Genomic DNA, 25,275 nt, shown 5'->3' with positions numbered 1-25,275 from the left:
AAATCATTCATATTCTGACAGTTTTCTGACATTTCTTTTGTAATTTATTCTCAAAATGGTTGAGTTTGAAGATATCTTTTCTGTGCAAATATTCTTTATCATCTTACGAGAAACTGTTGAGTGTGCTGTTATCGTCTCTGTTTTACTAGCATTTCTAGAACAGAATTTATCTTCTCCATCAACTTCATCAATAGTAAAGAATCAAAATCTCACTTCCACATCTGCTTCACCTAACCCCGAAGCTCAGTTATTGGTTAGCAATGGTGACAATGCTGATGATAATGGTAACGATATTGTAAAGACAAACTCAATTTTGTACAACACCCTTAAATGGCACATTTGGTTGGGAAGTTTAGCTGGCTTGTTTGTTTGTTTGTTATTGGGTGGTTTTTTTGTTTTCTTATTCTATTTGATCAAAGTCGATTTGTGGTCAAAATCCGAACACTACTGGGAAGGTATTTTCAGTTTATTAGCATCGATAGTTATCTCCGTCATGGGCTTTGGAATGATAAAGATCGGTAAAATGAAATCAAAGTGGAAATACAAATTATCAAAGTTGTTTTATAAAGATAAATTATCTCAAAATAATACCACTGCCGAAAACGATTTTGCTCTTAATAACGTCAACTCTAACGGCTCCTCATCAATTGAAAGAGAAATTGATAATGAATTGAATCAAGCTTTGGATATAAATAAAAATTCTTGGAAAAATAAACTAAAATTTTATACCGAAAAATACTCATTATTCATTCTCCCCTTTATAACCACAATGAGAGAAGGTATGGAAGCTGTTGTATTTGTTGGAGGTGTCGGTGTCTCTGAGCCCTTTTCTTCGTTTCCTCTATCCATCATCCTAGCTACAGCAATTGGATTCTCTATTGGTTACTTTTTATATAAATCTGGTAACTCAGTTTCCATTCAAAAATTCCTTGTTTACTCAACTTGTTTCCTTTATGTTGTTGCCTCGGGTTTATTTTCCAAGGGATTTTGGAATTTCGAATTACAAAAATACATTGATGATTGCAATGGTCAAGATTTAACTGAAGTTGGTAATGGTCCAGGCTCTTATGATATTTCAAAATCAATCTGGCATGTCAATTGTTGTAATGGCCAAACTGATGGTTTATGGATGTTAGCTGCCGCCATATTCGGTTGGACTAATAGTGCAACTTATATTTCAGTTCTAACTTATGATCTTTATTGGATTGGAATAGTCATTATTATAAACATGTTGAAATATGAGGAAAAGCATGGCTTCTTGCCTTTTATTCCAATTAAATACCAAAAAAGAAGACTATTAAAAAAATTGGAATTTTATGATGGTATGAGAAAATTCTCCGAACTAGAAAATCAAGTAAATTCCATGCCAATCTCTGCTCCAATTCATATCGCACAGTCAACTGATACTTTAGATAGCAATACCCCATTAATAACTCACTCTCAACAACCTATTGTTAATAAAACTCAAAATAATAATAATAATAATAATTAATTGACAATTTATATTAATATGTATATATATAACATCATAATGCACACTGATCAATCCCAATTGTTCTTTCTTTATACACTCTATCTCACGCACGTGCACAGATAATATTGCATATAACTGTAGATACCATTGAAGTGGATTATATACCACTTGTTGCACGAGGTGTGGCCGGAAAACACAATCCAAACTCGGAAGTTTGTGAAGTCATTATGGTAGAAGAAATCTCTATCCTTCCTTCGACGACTGTCAACCTGACAGCATTCTTGTCAAGAACGCTAATAGTGAAAACAAAGAGGAACTTGATACTCCACCAAACGCTTCCAACATTAATGAATTAAATCAAAGAGTTGAGTTGATTGAGTCGAACATTGCATCCGGATTTGAACGGTTAGAAAGGATTCTCGGAGACTTATTAGCCCGTAAGAAGCCCCCGGAACTCGGTTATGCCGAGAGACAACATTAATCTCGGTAATATGCTATAACCGACTAACCGGCCAACAGACATCAGCGGAACACGGACAAATAACGGATGAAACACGGTGCGCTCTTTACTCAATAATCTCACCATAACCCCCATCACTTATCAAATAAATACCATACTCTTTCTGCTGCGCTTCAACTTTGATAGTGATTCTCCACTAGATGCTTGAAACTTTTCCAAATAATGTCTGAAATACAACTTCCCTCTCACAACGAAAAAATTGTTTTTAAGGACCATTCAATTCTTCCTTATTTCACCAACGAGGACTTCTCTCACTACCTCAATGAGGATGCTACTTTAAAGAACGATGATTTCTTATTGATACAGGTTCATTCGGTTGGTTTGAATCCCATTGATGCTATGATGTACAATGTTTCAACAAAATTGCTAACTGGTTGTTCTAATAAGGGGCTCGGTAGAGATTTCTCTGGAACAATTGTCAAAACTGGAAAAAACGTCAAAGATTTCCAATATGGCGACAATGTTTGTGGAACTTTAGTTGATATGTATTCTCCAATTGGCTCTTTAAGCAAATACATTTACATTGATTACAATAAAATCAAAAAAGTACTCCTTAAATTCGATCATGAAAAATTGACTTATGATCAGGCTTCATCATGGCCTATTGTTTTGACAACAGCATATGATGGTATTTTTAGGTGTAAAAATTTGAAATTAGACTCAAATTCGAACGTCTTAGTAATTGGTGGTGGCACATCCGTTGGTATGCTAGCAATTCAAATTTGCAAAAAAATTTTAAATTGTCAAAATATTGTCACAGTTTGTTCAAGTAAATCAAATGAACTTGTTAATAATTTCGGTGCAACGAAAACAATTGATTACACCGCTGTTGATGATATTTTAAATCCAATTTTAGATCTAAATTTAAAATTTGATTTAATCTTTGATTGTGTTGGGAATAATAATTTGCTACTGCATTTACCAACTTTGCTAAATGATCCTTTGAAAACCAATGCAACTTATGTAACAATTGTTGGTGATAATAAATATAACTATAGAGATGCTGCTTTTTTTGGTTTAATTAAAACTATGATTATTTGTTCATTAAGACAAGCTCTCTGTCGAACAAAATTGTATGGTGGTTATAATTATAGACTATTGTTCGTTGACGTCAGCCATGAAGAATTTGAAAAATGTTTAAAATGGCTAGAAGATAAAACCCTTTTGCTTCCAATTGATTCAACTTACGCTTGGAAGAAATTCCCCGATGCCTTTGAAAGACTTATAAGTAATAAAGCCAAGGGGAAGGTTATAGTTGAAGTAGATAACTAAACTAAATTTAAAGCGATTCTTATTGTATTTCTGTTATTTGGACTTTTTTGATTCTTCAACAACTTTTTCTTATATAGTTTAATCAATGAACAATTAATTTAAAACCAGACCTACACTAGAGATCGCTCAATCATAACGTTTCTTTGACACACCTTTTTGAGATAATTATTGTCGTACCAACTTAAAAACACCACAATAATCAGTAAATAATTGTTTATGACTAGCATAGTAATACCCATATCCCTCCTTTTGTGCATCACAATACAAAACTTGAGACGAAATTGATTGATAGCAACTGGAATACCACTAATACTTGTCTGAGTATATCTCACCATAACCAGCAGCAGCTGGTGCTATTAGAGATGATAAAGATAAAAGTAAGATAGCGGTGAATATTATCTTTGTAAGTCCAAGCTGTTGCAGGTCTTTTGATCATCTAACTTGCAACTTGATTTCCAGTGGTTTTCGGTTTTGAAACCCATAAAAAGCTTCATATATCCAAGAGAACAGGTATAATGAGTAGACTGACCCTTAATTGCTACTCGAATTAGCAACTTTTACTACATGAATGCTTATTGGGGGCAGCTTCAGCAATAGAGCACTTTGCAGCAATTGCTTTTGCTTTTGCTTTTTATATAAAAAGCAAGAATCAACTTGACACTATTGTTGATATAAATGGAAGACAAACTCAAGTAGTAGGCTTACTCTGAGGTATTGGATACCAACGAACAACTCGATAATAAACTTGAAAATGCATTTCTCAAACTTGTGGACCAAAAGTATTCAATTGACTCCCAATATACTAGATGGTTTGCCCACTTTTATTGTTCAGCCTATATTCAATGATTTACCAATTGATAAAGTGCTTCTTTTCATATTGTCCAATAATCAAGTTCTAGCAACAAGCGCCTATTCTGTTGTTTTTGATAGTTGAAATCATTGGTGAACGTTTAACACCAAGGCACTTGTCAATCATGAAAGACCAAGATCTCACAGTTAAAAATGCATTTGATTTTACAATTCAACGATGCTTTATTGTTCAGAAATCACTTGAGATGGTTTACCAAACACTTGACTGTGAATACCACTCTCGTATCAAATGGAGTGAAAGAAAACAAATTCAGGCTTTCCACGATATTTAAATGTTTACAGCAAATGATGGTGTTGGTGCTTTTTATAGCTGAGTCGATATACAAGTTCTCTATTGGTGAGTTTGATATTACAGACACCATGAACTATTATAACTGGCTGTTTCCATTTGATGGAAGCAAATGGGAAATTTCTCTTGCATTGATGAAAAAAGTATTTCCATATAAAGATAATTACTATAAACTCTTCAAATTTGATAAAATTAAATCAAAAGCAATATGGTCCTCCTCAACGTACAATTTACAACACTTTAATATCCCTAAACAATTTGGCAGGTCCATACTATTGAACTTGAAACATCCATGTTTGTCTGGTCTAAATATCGGATCAATCACACAACTAATTACACAGCTACCACTTCTTATTAACTTGAATTCTCTTGATCTTTCGAAAAATTTACTATTCAGGTTAGAGGAGAGTCCTAAGCTGTACAAATTGCTTAACTTGAACTTGTCAAACAATCAATTCGACAACATTCCTAATTTAGAGCCATTACTCAATTTATCTAATAATGGGCTATCCGATGTTGAGAAATTAGAGCAGTTTCCTTTATCAAATCAATTGATTTTTGGGAAAGGTGCCAATGAGAATATCAGTAATATTGGTATGGCTGAAGGGTTACGAATCCTCCATTTTTTCACCAAAAATGCTGATTCAATAAGGTGTTTGGAAAGATTACCAATACTACAGTCAATGAAGTTGCAGTTGGAAATTTCAAATGCAGTTGTATGATTTCCAACAATGGCCAACTTGATATCGTTAGATTTACAAACACATTTGAAAACAAAACTAAACTTAGATGGGACTTTTCCAAATTTAAAGAGGCACCTACAACGCGAGAGACAAAGACATATTATCTTCTACCTTCATCGAAAGATTATAGATACATCTGGGAGCCAATTGACAATAAATGATTGTTTTTCGGGCAAAGTAATGAGCTGATGCTCCTGTAACTAGTGGTAAAACAAATATAGTACTATTTTTGGTAATTGGTTGTTGTGTTATTTTGATTAGCATCAGTATCTGTGGAAATAAATGAGTGTAGATAGAGCACCTAGTTCTCCTTTGGCCACGTCTCACAAATGACTTGGTGAGCTAGGCAACATCCTGGGTTCCATTATATTCGCCATTTCGAATCAGTTGAATTGACCAAAACTTTGACCTGCTAAATGATAACAAATTTCTGATCATTGAACAAGAATAGATTTGTTGCAAAGCGGCCGGATTTCTAGTTTCGGTCTCTGTCTGTTCCCCGGCATGTGTTGCCGGTCTGCTCCCGTGACGCTTTGGATTTAACCCAGTCCCTATAAAAGGGGGCTGCAGCCCCCTTTGGCTTTCTTTCTTTTGTACTTATTCACCTTAATGTATAATCGTGGATTTGCTACAACATAAGGTCCTTGCCTAGAACCTTAAGTGAAGTGTCACGCGACAGACCGCCAGCATGTTCTAGGGCTGTATCGGCAACCGAATCTTAAGATCCGGGCGCTTCACAGCGCATTCCGACCCCTTTCCAACATCCACCACTAGTAGAGAATAAATGGTACATTGCTACTCATTTTGGAAACTGTCAAATATTCTACTTTTTATTTCGTTTTCAATTCCAATGTCAAATTATTAATTTTAGCTTTTTATTTTACAAAATTAACATTTAATTTTAATAATTGCTGGCGGTTTTAAAAGGATGGTAATAGATAATAATTATACAAACCAGCAACAAATACAAACAAAACAAAAATGAAAGAGGGGCTTGAAAACGAATCAGAAAACAAACGCTTCCTACCAAAGTTGGTTCTCCTCAAAGTAATCGATTCTTTTATCACTTTTCAAGGTCATTCGGGCAACGTTGGAACGCAATTCATCACACATTTTTGGATGCCCACAACTCATAACAGCGATTGATCCCGCAGCTGTTTCTATTTCTTCACCAAGTATGTGCTTCAAGTCTGGTCTGCCGTTTTCAAAACGGATGTATGAAAGAGCTTCAACGTTGGATATCTTTTGCTGAGTATTCATAGGCATTATGGTCTTCTCTTTGCTGGTTTTGGAAATTGACCCAGCTTCTGAAGAACATCCACTGGAGCCAAAGTTTGGCATATCTCCACCTCTGGTACAATATATGTAAACTTCACATTTGTCTTTATAATGACCTAGTTTTGCTAGCTCGTCATAAAACCATTCAAGATTCTTCCATTCTCTAATTGTCCAGTAGAGTCTGATTTGTTTATTGAGGGTGTGTGAAACGAGATCTAAAGCGTGGGTATATGGACCTGGAATACCATTGCCACCTGCAATTAAAAGAACCTTGGAATACTTCCTGGTTGGCTGCTGACGACCGTATGGGCCTTCCACTGTCACTCTTATATTAGCCGAATGGTCTGGTTGTTTCATCAAATAGTTATAGATGTATAGAGTGATGCCTTCCTTGACTTTGATATAGAAAATGATGTTTTGTTCATCACCGTCAGATTCAACAATGGTAAATGGATGTGACTCCCACCATCTTGCTGGTCGAAAGAAATAAATATAACAGAATGCACCTGGAAAAGCCTTCCAGTATTTGGGTTTTGGCAAAATAACCTTGATAGTATCTTCTCCAATAATTCGGCAATTGCCTTTGGGAACACCAAATGCCAAACAACGAACAATTCTAACAAATCTGTCAAAACACCAAATCGCAGCTGCGCAAAATTCCCATTCGTGGTATGATCGAAGTTTCCAGCAATGAAGCCACAACCCAGTGAGACAAAAAATACCAAAGATAAAATGAACAAGAGCAATGAAAGCATAGCCCTATTGCAAATGCTGTTGAAACCATTCCCCAATAAAAGTATGGGGGTTTTCACTGCTAGCTTCACATCATGATAAATTATTTCCATCCCCATAAATGCCCAACTGTGAATAAACGCCAAAATTGTGAAAGCGCGAGCAATCCATCGATGATAGGCACTAAATGAAGCTTGGTTTATACCGGTTATCGAAATCAAAAAGTTATTTCTTCCTGCAAACAACATCACCAAAGGAAAAATCCAAACTGCCAAAACACCACTTCTAATCCCAATCAAGTCATAGATCTCCAATGCTCTGGTAGTACGGATTGTGTTGCCCCCAGAAATGGGATAGATATGTGCAACATTGATAGCCAATTCTATTGCATAAAAGCCCAAAATCACCAATGACTCAAATCTAGTTGGTACGAGACCTATGTCAAACTTTCCAAAAAGATATTTGGAACCAAGATGGTTCCTGTCTAAAGCAGCAGGAATAACGACAGTAGCTCTCCACGCACGACTGATTGGACCAGTACATCTTGCGACAAAGTTTGGAAACAATACTTTTGACCAGTGAAATATAGAGCAAAGGGCTAAGACACCAGCCCAATAAGCAACAGACCCTATACCGTATAACCAAGAATAATAATTATTATCATATAGCACTTTATACGACTCAAAACTTCGTTTAACGTATTTGGGATCATGATAAATTGGAGAATAGAAGTAATCTTCAGACACGTTATAATTCTCAACCTCTGTCATATCAACCAAATAATGTGTGGCATTTCTGTAAGCTGCTTGGAGCTCTTCATTGGTATAGGACACATTCTGAGCTGCACAAGTTTTGATAACATACTTCTCAAGTTTGTCTATATCATTATCTTGATTATAAAGGCAGTAAAGCATTGATCCCATAGCGGCGACTGATGTGCATGAGCAATCCACATCACTATTGTTACTAATCATCGACGGAACGGTTTTGATTTCCGACCCTACAATGAAAATTATTAGAAGAGTTATCTTTTTGGTTATAAATAAGAAAGTCTGGGGAAAACACACAGATATTTAACTATTTGTTATTATTTTTATTTTAAAATTTTGTTCAATAGTATTAAATTTGATAATAACATTTAAAAATGGTAAAACCACTTCCTCCTCTTCAATATCATCATAATTTATCTGCTGAAAATCTTCCTCAATATTTACAATCGATCGTGGATAATGATAAAGAAAATCAATATTCAAAGAAGCAATCACTCACCAACTATATATTTACAAATCCTGATTGTTTAAGTTATTTCTTACTAGATAATAAAATTAAAATTGATTTCAGACCCTTGATCGACATTATAAGTTTGTTGCTATTAAATGATTTAGAGAATCTTTTAATTAATCAGAATTCTGATGACAATCCATTTTTTGGAAAATATTCTCAACAAAAGGCAATAGCAAATAATTTTAGAATTAATGTTGATAAAGTTAATAATACAATGAATAAAGACAGTCCATTATTTATGAGATTTTTAAATAATATATTAAATTGTGATTTGGCCTCTAAGGATAAACCTTCAATTTTAAATCAAATGGAGAAACTTAATAGTCATAAAACTTTATATGATAATGAATCTCATCAAATAGAAAGAAAATATGCAATTTTGAGTTTAATTAATTTTCATAGACATCAAAAATCATCGAATTTCTTTCAACAAATAATTGGAATCAAATTACAAAGTTTAGGTGTAGATGGAAGATCAGTTCAAATTTTGAATAAACTTGGAATTACAAATTCAAAAAATTCAGCAAAAAATGCAATTTCTGCTTTAATTGAAGCTAGTCCTGGCTATCCAACTCCAATAGAAAAGAAAAAGAAGAATAATAACCATAACCATAACCATAACCATAATGAAAATCATAACTATAATGACGATCATAATCATAATCATAATGAAAACTGCAGTGAAAATTGTAATGAAAATTGTAATGAAAATTGTAATGAAAATGATAAAAGAATTCAAAGAGATCAAATAATTGAGAATATCAGATTATCTGTTTATTATAGAATAAATAAAGGGCCAATTTTTGTAACTGATAAAGATGACATGAGTCAATATAGTTATGAAGATGGTAAAATGGTATCTAGTGATAAATTGTATTCCAGTTTTAGATATTATTTTTATAATAATATATTCAAGAATTATTCTCAAAAGACCAATGAGACTCTACAGTTTAATAATTCATTTTTTAGAGAATCTTCTATGTCTCATGATATAAATGACAACAATGATAATAATAATGATAATAATCTCATTATGAAACATGCTGATAAAACTTTTATTTCTAAAGATAAATCTTCTTATAGTCAAAGAATACGGTGTTTGAATTGCAAAAGATTTAAAAAAAAATGTGTGAGCTCAGAAATAAAGGGAAAATGTGAATATTGTCTAAAACAAGGATTCGATTGCATATTTCAAGAAAAATTTCAACAAAGATGTAAACATTGTCGTGAAAAGAATACCTTTTGTTATAAAGAAAATGGAAGCAGTTCATGTGAAAGATGTATTAAGAAAAATATTCAATGTATTTGTTTGAAGAATCCATCAATACCAGAGACATCATCAAATAAAGCTAAAAATAAGAAGGAAAATAAGAAAATAAGCTGTTTAAATTGCAGAAACAAGAAAATAAAATGCAATATAATAGAAGTTGTTGATGAATGTGAAAGTGGATGTGAAAAGACAAGAAAGAGAAAAGTATGTGAAAGTTGTTTAAAGAAAAATATTAAATGTATTTTTATAGAGCAAAAGAGAGCCAGATGTTTCAATTGTCGAAAGATGGGTTGCTATTGTTATAGAAGAGAAGGTGAGACAGTATGTGATAGATGCAAAATCACTGATGGTGAGTGTGTTTATTCTTCCAATGGTAATGATAATGAAGATGATAGTGATAATGGTAGTGGTAATGAGAATGAGAATGAGAATAAGAATTCCATTAGCAATAAAGAAAATAGTACTAATTACAATTGCAATGTTAATTGCAATGTGAATTGCAAAGTTAATGAAGGTGAGAATTGTAATGTGACTTGTAATGTTAACTGCAATGTAAACTGCAATGAGGCTTTGGTTTCAAATCAATTGAGGGTTAATGGGGGTTCTAATGAAATTTTGAATAAAACTTTGGAAGCAAATTCAATTGGGATGAGCAGTAGTCTGTCTAGTATCAATGTTGGTATTAGCAGATCGAATTCTGACCAATCAATTGATAATTTATCAGTGTATTCAAGCCATATTGAGAATCAATCTGGATCTGGATCTGGATCAATGCATAATAATATTCAATTTCATCATGTCAATATTACTAGTGCTAGCAATAATATTAAAAATTTGAAAGAGGATAAATCCAAAGTAATTTATGGGAAGGTGAATTGTTTGGTGTGTCGGAAAAGAAGAGGTAAGTGTGTTCCATCGATGAAAACACAAACTTGTCGATACTGTTTTGAGAGAAATTTGGAATGTATTTATATTACAAAAAAGCAGCCAAGATGTATAAACTGTCGAAAACGAAATGCTTTTTGTTTTAAAAAACAGGGGAAAACCAGTTGTGAACGATGTATTGATGGTGATCATGAGTGTGTGTATGGCTCAGTTAAAAGAGCTAAAATTGAGCAAGATAGCAATGGTCAAAATAGTTGATAATTGATAATCGATAATCAATTACCGAGATTAGAAGGAAGTCGAAAAGATGGAAGTTAAATTGTGCAATTGTGCAGAGTGGTGCCATTTTGGGAAGATGCATTTATCTGTTTCCTGATTCACACAATATCCTAATCCGGCATGTTCAAGCTCAGAACAACTGTTTTGGGAAGGAATCCTTTATGTTGGTGTTTTCAGTTGAAGAGATTCCGTCAAAGGAATTACGGAGCGTGTAATCCTTCTGTGAGTGTCCGTTGAAGATTCCCGTTGGGCAATTTCCGTCATGCGATCTCCGTTGACTGCAGGTTACGGTTTACTGCTGCTGGGTGGAATTTTCAAATCAGTTGGTGAAAAGAAAACCGGAGAAAGGTCGTTTTTCGCTTTACATAAATAGAAGAGGTATCGTCAACCATTTTGACCCAAGATCTGAATGCTTGATTTTGTTAAGCGATTATCTGGTAGCCAAAGAGAGACAGTTATCGATAGATTTTTCTATTTCTTTGTTAATATTTTCAATATTAAATAATTAAAGATGTCATCATTTCCCTCTGCATTTCTTTATAGTTCCCTTGTCTTAAAGCCAATTTCCAAGACTAGGGCATTAAATTATAAATATCTTTACTATTTGAGCAAATATCCTTTGTTGACCAAGTCTTTGACAGCAGGATTTTTGGCGGCGTTAAATGAAATTATAGCTACAGTTGTTTCCAGAGATTTCAAAAATTGTGAAGAAAATAAATATAGAGAATTTATAAACAATAAGCTAAAATTAAAGAGTTTACCAATTGGTGTGGTTAAGACTGTTGATACCTTGATCTCAGTTTTAATTAATAAAAAAGTTATATTATTAACACTTTATGGATTATTTATTAATGCACCACTAAGTCATGTTTTTTATAAGAAACTTCATAAATTAAAGATCTTTAAACAATATCCCTTGACATTTAAAAAGAAGTTGCTTCAAGTTTTTATTTCATTGACATGTTTCACGCCATTTATCACATTAATATTCATATCCTTCATTGGACTAATCAATAAATTGAATTTCAAGAATTTTAGTTTGAAATCTATCAAAGAGATTGTTGTATCTACACTAAAGGCCAATTACTTTTCAGCCTTAAAAGTCTCATGGATAGTAACACCATCATCAGTTTTGTTTGCTCAACACTATTTGCATCCAAACACTTGGACAGTCTTTTTTGCAGTTGTTTACTTCATAATTGGAACTCTTGAGAACACTCAAGTCAAATTGAGATTGAAAAAGGCCAAATTAGAAGAAAAGAAAAACGATCTTAAAAGAGATGCTGAAAAGGAGTTGGAGAAAGACATTGCGCCTGAGGCTCAAGCCCTTAACAACCCAGAGGATTAAATATACTTTGAAAATCTAATTGTGTTTCTTCAATAACTATTCAAATTTTTTCTTTTACTATTTACACTTTTTTAACTGCTTTACTACTATCTTAGTCTAATATCTTTGAGAAGTTTTCCACTACTTTTTTCTTTGTTACTTTCCCTTTCTTTGGTTTCACTATTTACTCTTTACTATTTACCTTTCTTTTCTTTTGCTTCTTAATTCCACGATGTTGTCTATATTATCCACTATTCTGCGGCTCTCCATTCGCTATATGGTGTTACTGGCGTTTGATAACGATCGTCTCCTGCTTCTGATATGAAGCCTAATCTGGGGAATTTTTTCCCTAATGATATTACACGTGACAATATTTACTGAACGGAAAGCCTAATTAGAGTTTGTAACCACTGCAGCCCTGTGACAGCTGCAGCATACGTTATAAATATGCACATTTGCAGTGTAACGCGTTTTATCTTTTTACCAAGCTAAAGGATCGCCGGGGCCCAGGCTCGACACTGCTCTATGGTGAATTTCTCTGGGGCCCTCGCCCAAAACGGCAATTCCAGACCAGATCACCTTCAATAATAAATAATACCAACCGTCACTGAAGAACAATATCAAACCAACCAGATTTAACAGAACCATCTCACGTCCACACCAGGACAATTTTATTTCCCAGAATTACACCTCAGCATTGCTATAGATTCTCTATTTTTTACCAAATCTTGTGGCTCTGATTGCCCACCCCAGCTACTACAAGACTATATTTACATCAGCATAATCTCTTTCTTCCCTTTCAATAACTTTATATCATATACTCAGAAATTCATATTTTTTATATTACATCTTGTATTTTGTTTCTTGAAATATTTACTTTTTTTGTTTCTTTATTGTTTTTTCTTCATATTAGTTTAATGTCTAATGTCTAATATCGCAAAGGATTATCTACCCATAGTCCATTTAATAGTTTATTCAAATAAAAATGGTTTATCGAGTGAATCCTCAAAATTTATTTCATCTTTATTTAAATCTTCAATTAATAACAAAAGCTTGTCTGGTTCATTGGCTTTACCACGTTCTTTAAGGTCTTTGAAATTCCTAAAATCTTTAAAATCGTTATCAATTGATAGTTTATCCTTACTCTTATTTAAATTACTAATCTCAATTAAATCTATCAATTGCTCATTTTCTTATTATTTCTCAAATTACCCAGTTTTAACTGAATCAATAACTGCTGCTAGTTTAATCGCGTTAAATGAAATAGTAGCAAGATTAATATTATCACATTACCCTTTTAATACAATTAATAGCTATGATTTTGAATTGGAATCAAGAAATAGTTCTTCCTCTCATTCTCCTCAAAATTCAAATTCAAATACAAATACAAACTCGGATTTAAAATATCTCAATGACTCAAATAACACTCAGAATGATACTAATGATACTAATGATACTAATGATACTAATGATACTACTCATAATAAAAACCGTTCTAGATCGTTACCAAAATCAAGATCAAGATCCAAATCAAGATCAAACCCTCATTTAAAATCTCATTTCAATTATAATTCTAAAATCAAACTGAAAATGAAACTGAAATTGAAATTAAGAAATTTTATTTTATCATTAATTTCATCATTAAAATCTTTTAATAATTTCAATCAAAATTTATTATCAAAAATTTATTCAAAATTGAAAATTATTTTAAAAAAACTAAATAATAAAGTTATTTTGTTATCAATTTTTGGATTCTGCATTAATGCTCCAATGAATCATTATCATTATAATTATATAAATGAAAAATTTAAAAGACCTTTGGATTTTAAGAAAAAATTGGCTCAGATTTTAATAACAGTCTTTGGGTTTTCTCCTTTAATAAATTCTTTATTTCTAGCTTATTTAGCTATAATTAATTTTAGCACTTTAGAAAATATCAACACAGATAAGCCAAATAGCTCAAACAATACAAATGATACAAATGGTACAAATGGTACAAACAGTATCAAGAAAAAGAGAAATGTTGGTAGTTTACTTTTGATATCTATTTTTAAAAATATAAAAGCCAATTTGATACCAGTATTAAGAACATCATGGATAGTCTCGCCTATTTCAATGTTGTTTGCTCAACATTTCTTACACCCTAAATACTGGGTTATTTTTTTCAATTTTATTTATTTTACTTTAGGAACAATTCAAAATACATCGTTAAAGATTAAATTACAAAGCTTTTATTTTGAAAACGAGAAAAAAAAGCGAGATGAGGAGTATGCCAATAGAGCATTGCAAACTGAATTTGACCGTATTTTCCAAGAGATTCAAAGGCAGAATGGGTTAAATAAAATTGATAAGAGTCAGCATGATAAGATTCAGCATGATAAGATTCAGCATGATAAGATTCAGCATGATAATAATGATAATCAATATGATAATGGCGATCTAAACAATGAACAAGATCGAAAATTGATTCAAAACGAGATATCAAATGGTATTTCAAATGTCATTTCAAATGATGTTTCAAATGACGTTTCAAATGAAGCGACTAATGGAGCTTCCAACGACATTTCTAATGGAATCTCTAATGGAATCTCTAATGAGATGACTGAAGATGTTTCTAACGAAATTTCTAACAACATATCTAACAATACTTCTAATAATAATGTCTCCGACGAAATGTTTAATGAAAGTGAGAACCAGGATAGAAGTATCAGTTATCTTCAAGAAAATTCAAATAGAAACATAATGGAGGCAATCAATGCTATAAACGCTATAAATGAAATGAGTTACTTGACTGATTTGAATGATTATGTGAACAAGCCAAGTAAAAATAAAAATCAAAAAAGTAATCAAAAAAGTAATCAAAAATCTAGCCAAGCTGTTAATACTAATAATAGCAATAAAAGCAATAAAAGCAATGGTGATAATTTAAATAGAAATGATTTGAGCACAATTCTTTATAAAAAAGAGCAACAAGAGTTATTGCAAAAACAAGAATTGATGAGTCTTAATCCAAGTTACTCGCCATCTTATTATAACAGTGGATCGCCTGGAAGTAACTTGGCTGTGAGCAATGTGAGTACTAGGAATTATACTCCAGTTAGATATGGCAGCTTAACGAATGCAGGAGGAAATGTTAGTTTATCACCCATAAAGTCAATACATTCAAACAGATCATCAAAGTATCCCATGAGACAAGCATCTAATGCGAAGAACTATGCTGGAATGGGAGCATTGTTGGTCAATTCTGAAAGCAAGAACTATTTGAGTCCCAACAGTAATATTGGCATTAGTGGCAGCAATATTAAGACTGGCAGTGGTAATCACAGTAATGAAAGATCAATTAGCCAATCCAGCAATATCAGCAACAGCCGAAGAAACATTTTGAATCCGGTGACCAACGATGTTCTAGATCTCGAAAGGGTGCAGTCGATCGAAAGAAGCTATTTGGAGGAATTTGAACAATGGAAAAAGTCACAGAGTAGCAACAGGCCGCAGAAACCTAAAATGGAGGCGCAGGGAAGTTTCAGCCTTATTGATGATCCGTTTAATAGCGTCGCCTCAAGGGTGGAACGATCGTTGAGAAAGAGCTTTGGCAATGAGGGCAACGAGGGCAATGAGAGAGAGCTTTCCGACTCAGTCACTAAGTCCTACTTGAACAGCTTGGAGCAGAAGTATGGCAGTGCCAGCTACGCTGTGGGCAACAGTGAACAAGCTGCTGTGGCCGGAGCGGAAAGCAATGCAATGTTTGGGAACAGTGTGGTTGATTTGAAAAAGGCCAGTTCTGATTCCACGGAGATTTCGTCGATAGTGTACAGTTCTGAGTAAGAAAACAGAGACCAATACAGATACTTTTATTTAGAGTAGACAAGTTAGCTAGCTAGTAAGAAGAAAAGAAAAATAATTAGAACAGGTAAATGGTATAAAAATATTCTTTGTAGAAAAAACAACGAGATTAGATAAGAGAGTTTAAATTGGAACCAGTAAGACAAAAAGGTAAAAAAAAAGGAAAGAGAGCGCCTAATCTCTGACGTGAGCTGGAGGAGCGCCAGCAGGTCTTTGATAACCGTTGATAAAATCAGAAGAATTGGGATTTTCAGCAGAACCGGGTGTGTCAACAGGAGCTCTATTGTAGAGATTGTTGTCATATGGGTTCGAGTTGTCGTTTGGAGGATATGTGGGAGGATATGTGGGAGGATTGTAGGGAGGATTGAAGGGAGGATTGTAGGAGGGATATGGAGGAGCAGTTTCCTGATTTGGAGGTTTGTTTGGATTGTAGTCCTCGGGCTTGTTATACTGTTGCTGGGAGTGTCTGTAGGAAGGAGGAAGCATCCAGGTGGTGTATTTAATGGGAGCCTGGCCTGATTTGGCTCTCTTTCTGGTCTTCAAACAGGTGAAGAGAAAGACGAGGAGGATGGCAGCAACAAGTAAGATGATGAAGAGGAGCCATCTGGCCCAGTGCCAGTTGGATCGTTGGTAGCATCTGTATCTGCCAAAAGAATCAAACCCACATACAGTCTGTCGTTTCTGGAGTTCTGCAATAAAGGGCATGGTGAACGTAGTCGAAAATGGAGCGAAAGAGAAAAGCAGAAGGAACGAGCCTGTATATATACTGCCTCTACTTCTCCAGCCCCAGCAATCAGAAACAAGCGTAGATCGCACGCAGGGAAACGCATGAAAACTCACAACCGCATAAGCATGGCCTGGGCTTCTATCGTTTTGGAAAAGGCGTATTTCGCACAAAGACGCGTCGCACTTTCGCGTGCTGTCCAACCTTTTTATCTGCTGCTGCCTCTGCTGCCTCTGCTTCCTCGTTCCCCACTGCCCGTTGCCTCTTCTGCCATGTCCAGCTCCAGACCCGAATTGCGTTTCTCCGACACCGCTGATGAACGAAGCTTCTACCGCAAGTTCGACAACCTATCCCCCAAACCTACCAACACCCTCAGGCTCGTCGACAAAGGCGACTACTATATTCTCTTCCACCTCGATGCTGAATTGGTTGCTGAGACTATCTTCAAGACGAACTCAGTCTTGAAGACCAGACAGGAATCCCACTATCTCACCATCTCCCCTCAGATCTTCGTCAACTTGGTCAAGGTTTTTACGTTGGAGAAGGGCTATAAGCTCGAGATTTATGACAGGAACTTAAAGCTAGCAAAGACTGTCAGTCCAGGAAACTTGGAATCCATCGAAGACCTAATCTACAACAACAACAGCAATGTCAACAACATCACTAGTGGTCAAGAAAACTCCATTAATAACTCCTCGTTGAATTCCTACCTATTGAATTCTAACCAAATCATAATAGCCTTGAAATTGGTCTCCAAAAATGATGGTCTCTACATTGGATTGTCGTTCGTTGATTCAAATCTCAAAATCATTGGAATTTGCGAATTTATCGATAACGATTTATTCTCCAATTTAGAATCCTTATTGATTCAATTAAGTGTGAAGGAATGCTTAATCCCTACTGTCGCTACTGATTCAAATAACTCAATTAACCCTTACAATAAGCTACTCCAAGTTTTAAATAGAGCAGATATCTCAACCACAGAAATTAAACCAAACCAGTTCAACAACGATGATATTGAATCGGATTTATCAAAATTATTAACCTCGAACCACTCCTTATCCCTTTCTACAACTTCAATCTTATCAAACCAACTCTCCTTATCTTCTACTACTTCTCTAATCAATTATCTAAACTTGTTATCCGATGATTCAAACTACAATACCTACGATTTCAAAGTTCACACTTTAAATCAATACATGAAATTAGATTTATCTGCAATAAAGGCCCTAAACCTTTTTCCCACTTCCAGAGACCAAGCTACTAAAAATTCAAACATTTTTTCTCTTCTAGATCGTTGCAAAACTAATGAAGGCAAAAGATTACTCTCCCAATGGATTAAACAACCTTTAACAGATTTGCCTCAAATCACCTCAAGACATCTACTAACTGGTTTTTTGATCTCAGATTCCTCCCTCAGAGACTCCTTAAGAGATGATATTCTATTTTCGGTTCCTGATATAAGAAGACTAACTAGAAAATTGTTGAAAAAATTCGCAAAATTGGAGGATATTATCACTCTTTACCAAGTTGTTCTCAAATTACCTCTTTTAATAGATTTATTAAATCAATCCCTAGATAATATCAAAGATATTAAAGATACTTTTGAATTTATCCAATCCGATGATGAAATAGAAACTCTTTCTACTCTAATCAAAAATAACTGGCTTTCTCCTTTAAATGACTCCTACACTTCTCTTTTAAAATTCCAGGAAATGGTCGAAACAACCGTTGATTTGTCTGCCGTAGATCAACATGAATATATCATTAAACCTGATTTTAATGACGAACTATTGCAAATCAAATCAAATCTAGACGATCTCAAAAAAGAAATCAACCAATCTCACCTAGACGTTGCCGATGACCTTAATATCGACCCTGAAAAGAAATTAAAACTAGAAAATCACCATATTCATGGCTACTGCTTTAGAGTCACCAGAACTGATTCCTCAATCTTGAGAAATAAACGTCAATACATTGAACTATCCACTGTTAAAGCCGGTGTGTTCTTTACAACCCAAAATCTTAAATCTATCTCAGAACAAGTTAAAGAACTACAAATCGAGTACGAACTTAAACAATCAACTCTAGTCAAACAAATAATAGAAATAGCTGCAACTTATTGTCCTGTATTACACAACTTGGCATCTTTATTAGCTGAGATCGATGTCATCTCTTCTTTTGCGTTTGTTTCGACTTTTGCTCCTATTCCTTATGTCAGACCTAAATTACATCCAATGAATTCCTCAGACACTAAAACTATCATCAATGAAGCTCGTCACCCCTGTCTAGAAGCTCAAGATGATATATCTTTTATATCAAACGATGTTAATCTAATTAAAAATGAATCAGAATTTTTAATTATAACTGGTCCAAATATGGGTGGGAAATCAACTTATATTAGAACAGTGGGAATAATTAGTCTAATGGCTCAAATTGGTTGTTTTGTTTCTGCTACAAAGGCTGAATTATCCATTTTTGACGCCATATTATCAAGAGTGGGCGCTGGTGATTCTCAGCTAAAGGGTTTATCTACTTTTATGTCTGAAATGTTAGAAATATCCAGCATTCTTAAAACTGCCACAAACAACTCTCTCATTATAATCGATGAACTAGGTAGGGGAACGAGTACATATGATGGTTTTGGTTTAGCTTGGGGTATAAGTGAACATATTGCCACAAATTTACATTCTTTTACTCTTTTTGCTACTCATTTTCATGAATTAACTTCATTAGCTGATAAAGTTCCAACTGTGAAAAATTTACATGTTGTAGCAGATATAAATGAAAAAAAAACTAGCGATGATAATAACAATAGTGATAAAGATGAGATATTTCAAAGATCTGAAGATATTACTTTATTGTATAAAGTTGAAGAAGGAATTTCTGATCAATCTTTTGGAATACATGTTGCTGAAATTGTTAAATTTCCACTAAAAATAATATCAATGGCTAAAAGAAAAGCTTCAGAACTAGAAGACTATGGAAGCAAGAAAAATGGTTCAAAAGATGACCCATACGTTGCAGATAAACGAACAAAATGTAATTCAGTTGAACTTATAGAAGGAAATTCATTACTAAAAACAATCTTAAAAAATTGGAAGGCAGAATTAAAAGATAATTCAAAAAATCTTACTAATGAAGAAGCGGTTGAAAAATTGAGAAATTTGGTCAACGTTAAATATGAAAAACAAGTGAAAGAAAGCAAATTTTTACAAGAAGTTTTATTTTTATAATATCTACTATCTTTTTCAATTATAAATACAACTATAAATATAATATAATAAATAAATATATGTTTTTAAATAAGAACTAAAATTGTGAGATATTATACAAATGTTTATTATAGAAAAAATACATAACAACTAATTAACCTCCTCCTCTTCAGGTATCATAAAACCAAATATTCCAGACATGTCAACATAACGACGAGCATTATTAGTTAGATATTTCTGAGTGACAGTTCTAATAACCTCAAATAACTCTCTATTTTGTTCAGCAAGAGCCACTACTTGACCAGAAGACAACAGCTCCGGACCTTTATCACTAGATGTATCAGCATCATCAAGTGGTTTCAATTCACGCTTTTTGTTTTTCTCAACATTAAAAATGGAGTCAAAATATAATAGCTGTGTATATAATTGCTTGTCATTAAACCTATAGCTCATGATTCCACGACAATCTTGAGATCTTCCTGACAAGCCAATACATCGCCTTCCATAAACAGATATCTGTCTTGTTATCACACCACAGGCTGGATCATCGCAAACTAACCATCCAGCATAATGCAATGATATAAATGACCTGATTATTCTTTCAAGTTGAGATGTAATCATTAAAGTTGGTAATACCTTTTCACAATTTGAACATTTTATACCACTAAAGGTAACTTGATAATGTAGAGAAGCCATAATACCTCCAAAAAGAAATTTGGTTTGACAATATGCACAATTTAAGTTTAAATATTCAACATCTTTAAATCTTTCTTTATCCGTCAAATTATAGTCTAAAGGTTGCAATTCTGATGGATTAGAGGCAGAATTGTTTGATCTCATCTGATATTTTCTTGGATCAATGTCTAATGTTTCGGCTAATCTAAAAATATCAACACCTTCTATATTTTCTAATAATCTCTCAATTGGAGCCATGATTTGTTTTTCAAGATAAAACTTTGAGTCTGGTATATATTTTGAATTTTTTGCCAACATCTCTTTTAAAGGTCTAGCTCTTTCAGCAGGAGAAAGAGCATCTCCCTCAGTAATAACATATGTTATCACAGAACCAGCTTTGATGATTGAACCACTTTTTCGTAACCTCAAAGCTACTTGAACTGGAGGCATATTAGCACCATTTGGATAGTTATTGGGATCTTTAGACAATTTGGTATTAATTTTATATTTATCAACTCTGAATTCATTATTTTTAATTTTTTTCGTTATTTCTTCAAGATATTCATAGATCTCATTCAAAATTTGATCTGAGTCATCTTCTGACTCTAGTAACTTTTGAAGCACAAATGTAGAAACTTCTTTAGATAATGGACAATATTCTCTTCTTTTCATATCTAAACCCTTTACTTCTAAATTGGTCTTTAAAACATTATTTTTAAAGGAAATAACATTGAGAGCAGCATATTTTTTCTTTGAATGCAACAATATTCTTTTAAAAACATTATCAGTATCAATCTCCAATAAATTATATCTCTCATTGACTTTTTGCTTAAAGTTTTCAGCAGTTACCAATGCTTCCTTATAGTCTTGAGCACCAGAATCAATCATTACAGAATCGGTATCACCATAGATAACTCTGAGATGCAACGATTCAGCTAATTGACGGGTATCCATCAAAATTTCTCTACCTTTATTTGTCACCAACATAGCAAGAGGTTTAGCATAAAATCTACTATTGACGTAACCAAGACAACCATACATTGAATTTGCTGTCAATTTCAAAGCCTGTTGTCTAACATCATACTGCATTTTTTCAAAAGGAGTATTGTTTGGATTTTTTAATAGCTTTTTAACTTCACGACGACGGCTAACTAGAGTGTGTAATAATTTTGGTAAAACACCTTGTTCCTCATTGTTGGAAGGATATTCTGGTAATTTTTCATCGTTAAAAGTTGTATTATATTCATCTCGGTCAACTGTGGTAAAACAAATATTAAACTCTTGAATAATGCTTGGATAAAGAGAATTAAAATCCATAACCAATATATAATTCTTATGAAGACCCTTTTCTGGATCGAAAACCAAACCACCTTGAAATTTAGATTTTCTATTATTTGTTGAAATTTGGTTTGACTCATTATCTTCAACAGGATTGTTGTCATCAACTCGATTTTGTCCAGCATTATTTTTTCTTTGCCAAAGTGATTCTTTATCAGGAACAATATATCCCTTTCTTGTAAATTCGTGTAAAAGAATACTTTCATTTCTACCAGCTCGAGTACCATTTAATGTAAGAGACCATGAATTTCCAGCAATGTTGGTTAATTGTTTAGATAAAGATAAAATTTGAATTTCAAAAGCAATGGCGGCAGATATTCTTATGTTTTCAATATTTTCTCTCAATGCCATTAATAAATAATTTGGATCTTCTGAATATTTTGAGTCATTTAAATTGTAGTCCAAAACGCTGTGTTTTTTATTACAAACAATTTCGTACATTTCATTTAAATCCCAGGATTGGCATTTAGGTGTTAAAGATTGACCCAATTCATTAGCAATATCACAGAGTAATCTTCCTTGAAAGACTTCTCTTAATTGAAATATACTTGACAGGTTACGGTTACGGCGATTGAAAGAATCGGGCCAAACCTTTCTGTTACGACGGCCAAAAAAGGACCAATTTTGAACTTTTAAATCATTTAGTCTATGCATGAGAACATCAAGAGAAACGTTTTCCAAACGATGACCGATGAATACGTCTGGATCATTTTTTTTGATTAAAGCACAAAGACAGCTTAGTAGAGTTTTTTCATTGTTGAAAGTTCTTAGTGGGAAATTTTGTTTATTAGCGATATTTTGTAGACCCGGGGGTAAAACCGATTTTAAAACACCAACAGGTCTGATAAGTGTTAAAATTTCATCAGGTTTCAAGTCTTCATCGATTGGTTGGTCTTGAGGCAAATTTTTGAAAACAGCAAAAGATACAGAAGCAACTTCTTGTTTATTGTCTTTTGAGTTCATGATAGTTTGAACGGATATTGAAATACAGTTCAATGGAGGGGAGGATAAGTTTAAGGATTTTTGTTTTGTGTTGTCGATAGTGTTGATGTATTTTGGATTTGATATGGATACTTCGATTGCGCAATGAGATATGTTTGATAATGAATCGAAATCAGGATTTGATATTTCCAACCAGCATGGACCCATGACATCTTTTTGTAGAATGAAAGTTTCAAAGAGAGATTTGTTTGCACCAAAAACGCCAGAAAAAGTTTTGCCTTCAAGGTCACTGGGGATAATGACATTTCTGTTTTGAGGAGCTTGAAATGGTAAAAGGACTTTTAAGTATTCAGTTTCTTTGGGAATTTCAGCTTTTTCAAAGCAGTATTTCATGAGTTCTGGTTTAGCTCTAATAGTTTCAAGACCGTATTTTTCTAGTAATAAGGGAACAATTTCTTGGTGAACTTCAGCAGGCGAGAAGCCAGTATCTTCTGGATTTTGACTATCATTATCACTATCACTATCACTATCATTATCATTATTATTATCATTATCATTATCGTTTGTTTTTTTAGATTGTTTTGGTAGAAAGTAGAGTTCTCTACATATATTATTAATTTGAACAACAGCGGATACAAATTGAGAAGTGGATTTATTTGAAGGAATTTTACCAAATAGTAATAAAGAGCCATCATTAGCTTCAGCATAGTCTAGCCAATACATTTTGAAGGTGTTATTTTCGTCGATTATGTCATCTTCTTCGAATTTATAAGATTGAGATTGAGATTGAGAAGGGGAAGAGTAGATGACTGATTTTGAAGGAGAAGAGGAAGGGTTTAGGTCGACATTATAGTTATTTAAATGGCATGGTGTAGATATTGTAGTTCTGACAGAATTGAGGTTGATTGATCTGTTTATTTTTGCAGTTGTTCTTCTTGGTTTTCTCAATACAACAGTGTTATCGTCAGACGAGTCATCATCATCGTCTTCTTCTTCTTCAGCTTTTATAGTAGAAGTTTTGTTATCATTATTTGAATTTTTTTCCAATTTGAGTTTTGAAAGCAGTTGGAAGTTTCTTTTCAATTGAGGAAGTTTGATTTTGGTGTCGCTATCAGATTCGATATCTGGTTCTGATTTAATTTCAGATTTGAACACTGGTTTGATTTCTTGATTATTATTATCATCAAACGGAAGATCAAGGTCCATGTTATTATCGAAATTATTATCAAAATCAGTAGCATGATTAGGGAGTCTCTTTTTTGGTAGATTCGATAAAAATGAGTTTTTTTTTGAGTATAGGTTTTTCGGTTGATAAGAGATGGAAGGTTTTGAGAGTAAATCCAAGTCGTCGATGTCATCAAACTGGTCATTGAGTTTTGAATTTCCATTGTGAGCTGAAGCTGTTTTCTGCTTCTTTTTTTTTGTGCTTGAGGACTCATTGGTGAAATCATTTAGAATGTCGTTGATGTCGATATTGTACAATTTGTGCTTTTTGAGTTTAGTGCTCTTGAGAGAATCAGGTTTGAAAAAGTGGTTTATCCTCATTGTTTTCTTGATTTTCTTTTTCTTGATTTGTTTTCCTGGCCCATTTTCATCGAGCTGTTCAATTTCGCTGGTGTTGCTGCCATTGTCGTCGTCCAAATCCGAGTGGTATCTTGGTCGTGTGGAGTCGTCCCAGTCGTCAAGGCCATTATCAGCGTAGCCCTCACCATTGTCATCGACGATAAAATTGTCTTCTAGGAGCTGTGCTCTTTTTCGCTCACGAAAGGTCTCCTCGTCGACCTCCTCGTATATGCTCTCGAACTCTGGGTCCTCGTAGGCTGCAGCTGAGGATTTGGCGGCTCGAGCAGCTCTGTAGGCAGCAAACTTGTCTTTCCTAGCCATGGTACTGGAGGAGTATCTTCTTGAGCTGGACGAGAAGCAGAAAAGGAACACCACAGAAAACTCTAAAAAGCGACGCGTGAATAAAACGCGAAAAACCCAGCGCAGCGTCACGCACACTTCTGCAAAACTACATATGCACCGTATCGCACTGCACTGCGCACTCGCGTCTAACCATTCCGGTGGGCGCAGTCTTCCGGTTGCCGGTCGTGGGCCGTTTCTGGAGGGGGCTGTGAGCGGAGATCTGTTGTAGATATATAACCAATGCTTTTTCGTCTCCATCTCCTAATCTCTGTCGCCAACATTAGTGTCTGTTTCGGTTATCACTACTTACTTCACTTTCTTCTCCAATGGCATATATCGACTTAATAGCTGTTTCCCTATCTAGGTTCCACAAGAGAGACGACGACGACGACGACGACTGCTGGGGTTAT

The 25,275-nt window shown here is 34.0% G+C and overlaps 10 protein-coding genes across 10 annotated transcripts; 6 read left to right on the top strand and 4 right to left on the bottom strand.

Annotated features, from left to right (window-relative positions):
* Nucleotides 1-55: 55 nt before the first annotated feature.
* Nucleotides 56-1,492, top strand: ASCRUDRAFT_34299 (iron permease FTR1; the record flags this gene model as incomplete). The annotated part of the gene is made up of 1 exon (XM_020190509.1): nucleotides 56-1,492. One exon carries the CDS (start codon nucleotides 56-58, stop codon nucleotides 1,490-1,492), a length of 1,437 nt encoding a protein of 478 aa, XP_020047735.1.
* A 511-nt stretch (nucleotides 1,493-2,003) lies between these two features.
* Nucleotides 2,004-3,375, top strand: ASCRUDRAFT_75445 (NAD(P)-binding protein; the record flags this gene model as incomplete). Its single annotated transcript, XM_020193062.1, has 1 exon — nucleotides 2,004-3,375. A coding segment is annotated over exon 1 (1,106 nt), but the record flags the coding sequence as incomplete, so codon positions are not given.
* Nucleotide 3,376: 1 nt separating this feature from the next.
* Nucleotides 3,377-3,601, bottom strand: ASCRUDRAFT_80516 (uncharacterized protein; the record flags this gene model as incomplete). The annotated part of the gene is made up of 1 exon (XM_020194502.1): nucleotides 3,377-3,601. The coding sequence occupies one exon, from the start codon at nucleotides 3,599-3,601 to the stop codon at nucleotides 3,377-3,379; it is 225 nt and encodes a 74-aa protein (XP_020047733.1).
* Nucleotides 3,602-4,268: 667 nt separating this feature from the next.
* ASCRUDRAFT_7659 (uncharacterized protein) lies at nucleotides 4,269-5,147 on the top strand (the record flags this gene model as incomplete). Its single annotated transcript, XM_020193534.1, has 1 exon — nucleotides 4,269-5,147. One exon carries the CDS (start codon nucleotides 4,269-4,271, stop codon nucleotides 5,145-5,147), a length of 879 nt encoding a protein of 292 aa, XP_020047732.1.
* Nucleotides 5,148-6,191: 1,044 nt separating this feature from the next.
* On the bottom strand, nucleotides 6,192-8,534 carry ASCRUDRAFT_80515 (uncharacterized protein; the record flags this gene model as incomplete). Its single annotated transcript, XM_020194501.1, has 3 exons — nucleotides 6,192-7,205; nucleotides 7,259-8,055; nucleotides 8,522-8,534. The coding sequence occupies 3 exons, from the start codon at nucleotides 8,532-8,534 to the stop codon at nucleotides 6,192-6,194; spliced, it is 1,824 nt and encodes a 607-aa protein (XP_020047731.1).
* A 2,873-nt stretch (nucleotides 8,535-11,407) lies between these two features.
* ASCRUDRAFT_69925 (uncharacterized protein) lies at nucleotides 11,408-12,244 on the top strand (the record flags this gene model as incomplete). Its single annotated transcript, XM_020191728.1, has 1 exon — nucleotides 11,408-12,244. The coding sequence occupies one exon, from the start codon at nucleotides 11,408-11,410 to the stop codon at nucleotides 12,242-12,244; it is 837 nt and encodes a 278-aa protein (XP_020047730.1).
* Nucleotides 12,245-13,147: 903 nt separating this feature from the next.
* On the top strand, nucleotides 13,148-16,048 carry ASCRUDRAFT_7656 (Mpv17/PMP22 family protein; the record flags this gene model as incomplete). Its single annotated transcript, XM_020193523.1, has 1 exon — nucleotides 13,148-16,048. The coding sequence occupies one exon, from the start codon at nucleotides 13,148-13,150 to the stop codon at nucleotides 16,046-16,048; it is 2,901 nt and encodes a 966-aa protein (XP_020047729.1).
* Nucleotides 16,049-16,240: 192 nt separating this feature from the next.
* On the bottom strand, nucleotides 16,241-16,771 carry ASCRUDRAFT_69923 (resistance to Congo red protein; the record flags this gene model as incomplete). The annotated part of the gene is made up of 1 exon (XM_020191727.1): nucleotides 16,241-16,771. The coding sequence occupies one exon, from the start codon at nucleotides 16,769-16,771 to the stop codon at nucleotides 16,241-16,243; it is 531 nt and encodes a 176-aa protein (XP_020047728.1).
* Nucleotides 16,772-17,023: 252 nt separating this feature from the next.
* Nucleotides 17,024-20,043, top strand: MSH2 (mismatch repair ATPase MSH2). The gene has a single exon (XM_020193061.1). It carries the CDS (start codon nucleotides 17,063-17,065, stop codon nucleotides 20,024-20,026), a length of 2,964 nt encoding a protein of 987 aa, XP_020047727.1. The 5' UTR covers nucleotides 17,024-17,062; the 3' UTR covers nucleotides 20,027-20,043.
* Nucleotides 20,044-20,155: 112 nt separating this feature from the next.
* On the bottom strand, nucleotides 20,156-25,123 carry POL1 (DNA-directed DNA polymerase alpha catalytic subunit POL1; the record flags this gene model as incomplete). Its single annotated transcript, XM_020189385.1, has 3 exons — nucleotides 20,156-23,424; nucleotides 23,482-24,212; nucleotides 24,396-25,123. 3 exons carry the CDS (start codon nucleotides 25,121-25,123, stop codon nucleotides 20,156-20,158), a joined length of 4,728 nt encoding a protein of 1,575 aa, XP_020047726.1.
* Nucleotides 25,124-25,275: the final 152 nt, after the last annotated feature.

The sequence above is a fragment of the Ascoidea rubescens genome, assembly GCF_001661345.1.
Source record: "Ascoidea rubescens DSM 1968 unplaced genomic scaffold ASCRUscaffold_5, whole genome shotgun sequence".
Classification (NCBI taxonomy): domain Eukaryota; kingdom Fungi; phylum Ascomycota; class Saccharomycetes; order Ascoideales; family Ascoideaceae; genus Ascoidea; species Ascoidea rubescens.
Note: the sequence above shows the minus strand (reverse complement) of the source record. Positions and strands in the feature narration are given on the sequence as shown.

Excerpts from the sequence above, each read along its gene's own strand:
- MSH2 (XM_020193061.1), top strand. The coding sequence starts at position 17,063 with ATGTCCAGCTCCAGACCCGAATTGCGTTTCTCCGACACCGCTGATGAA.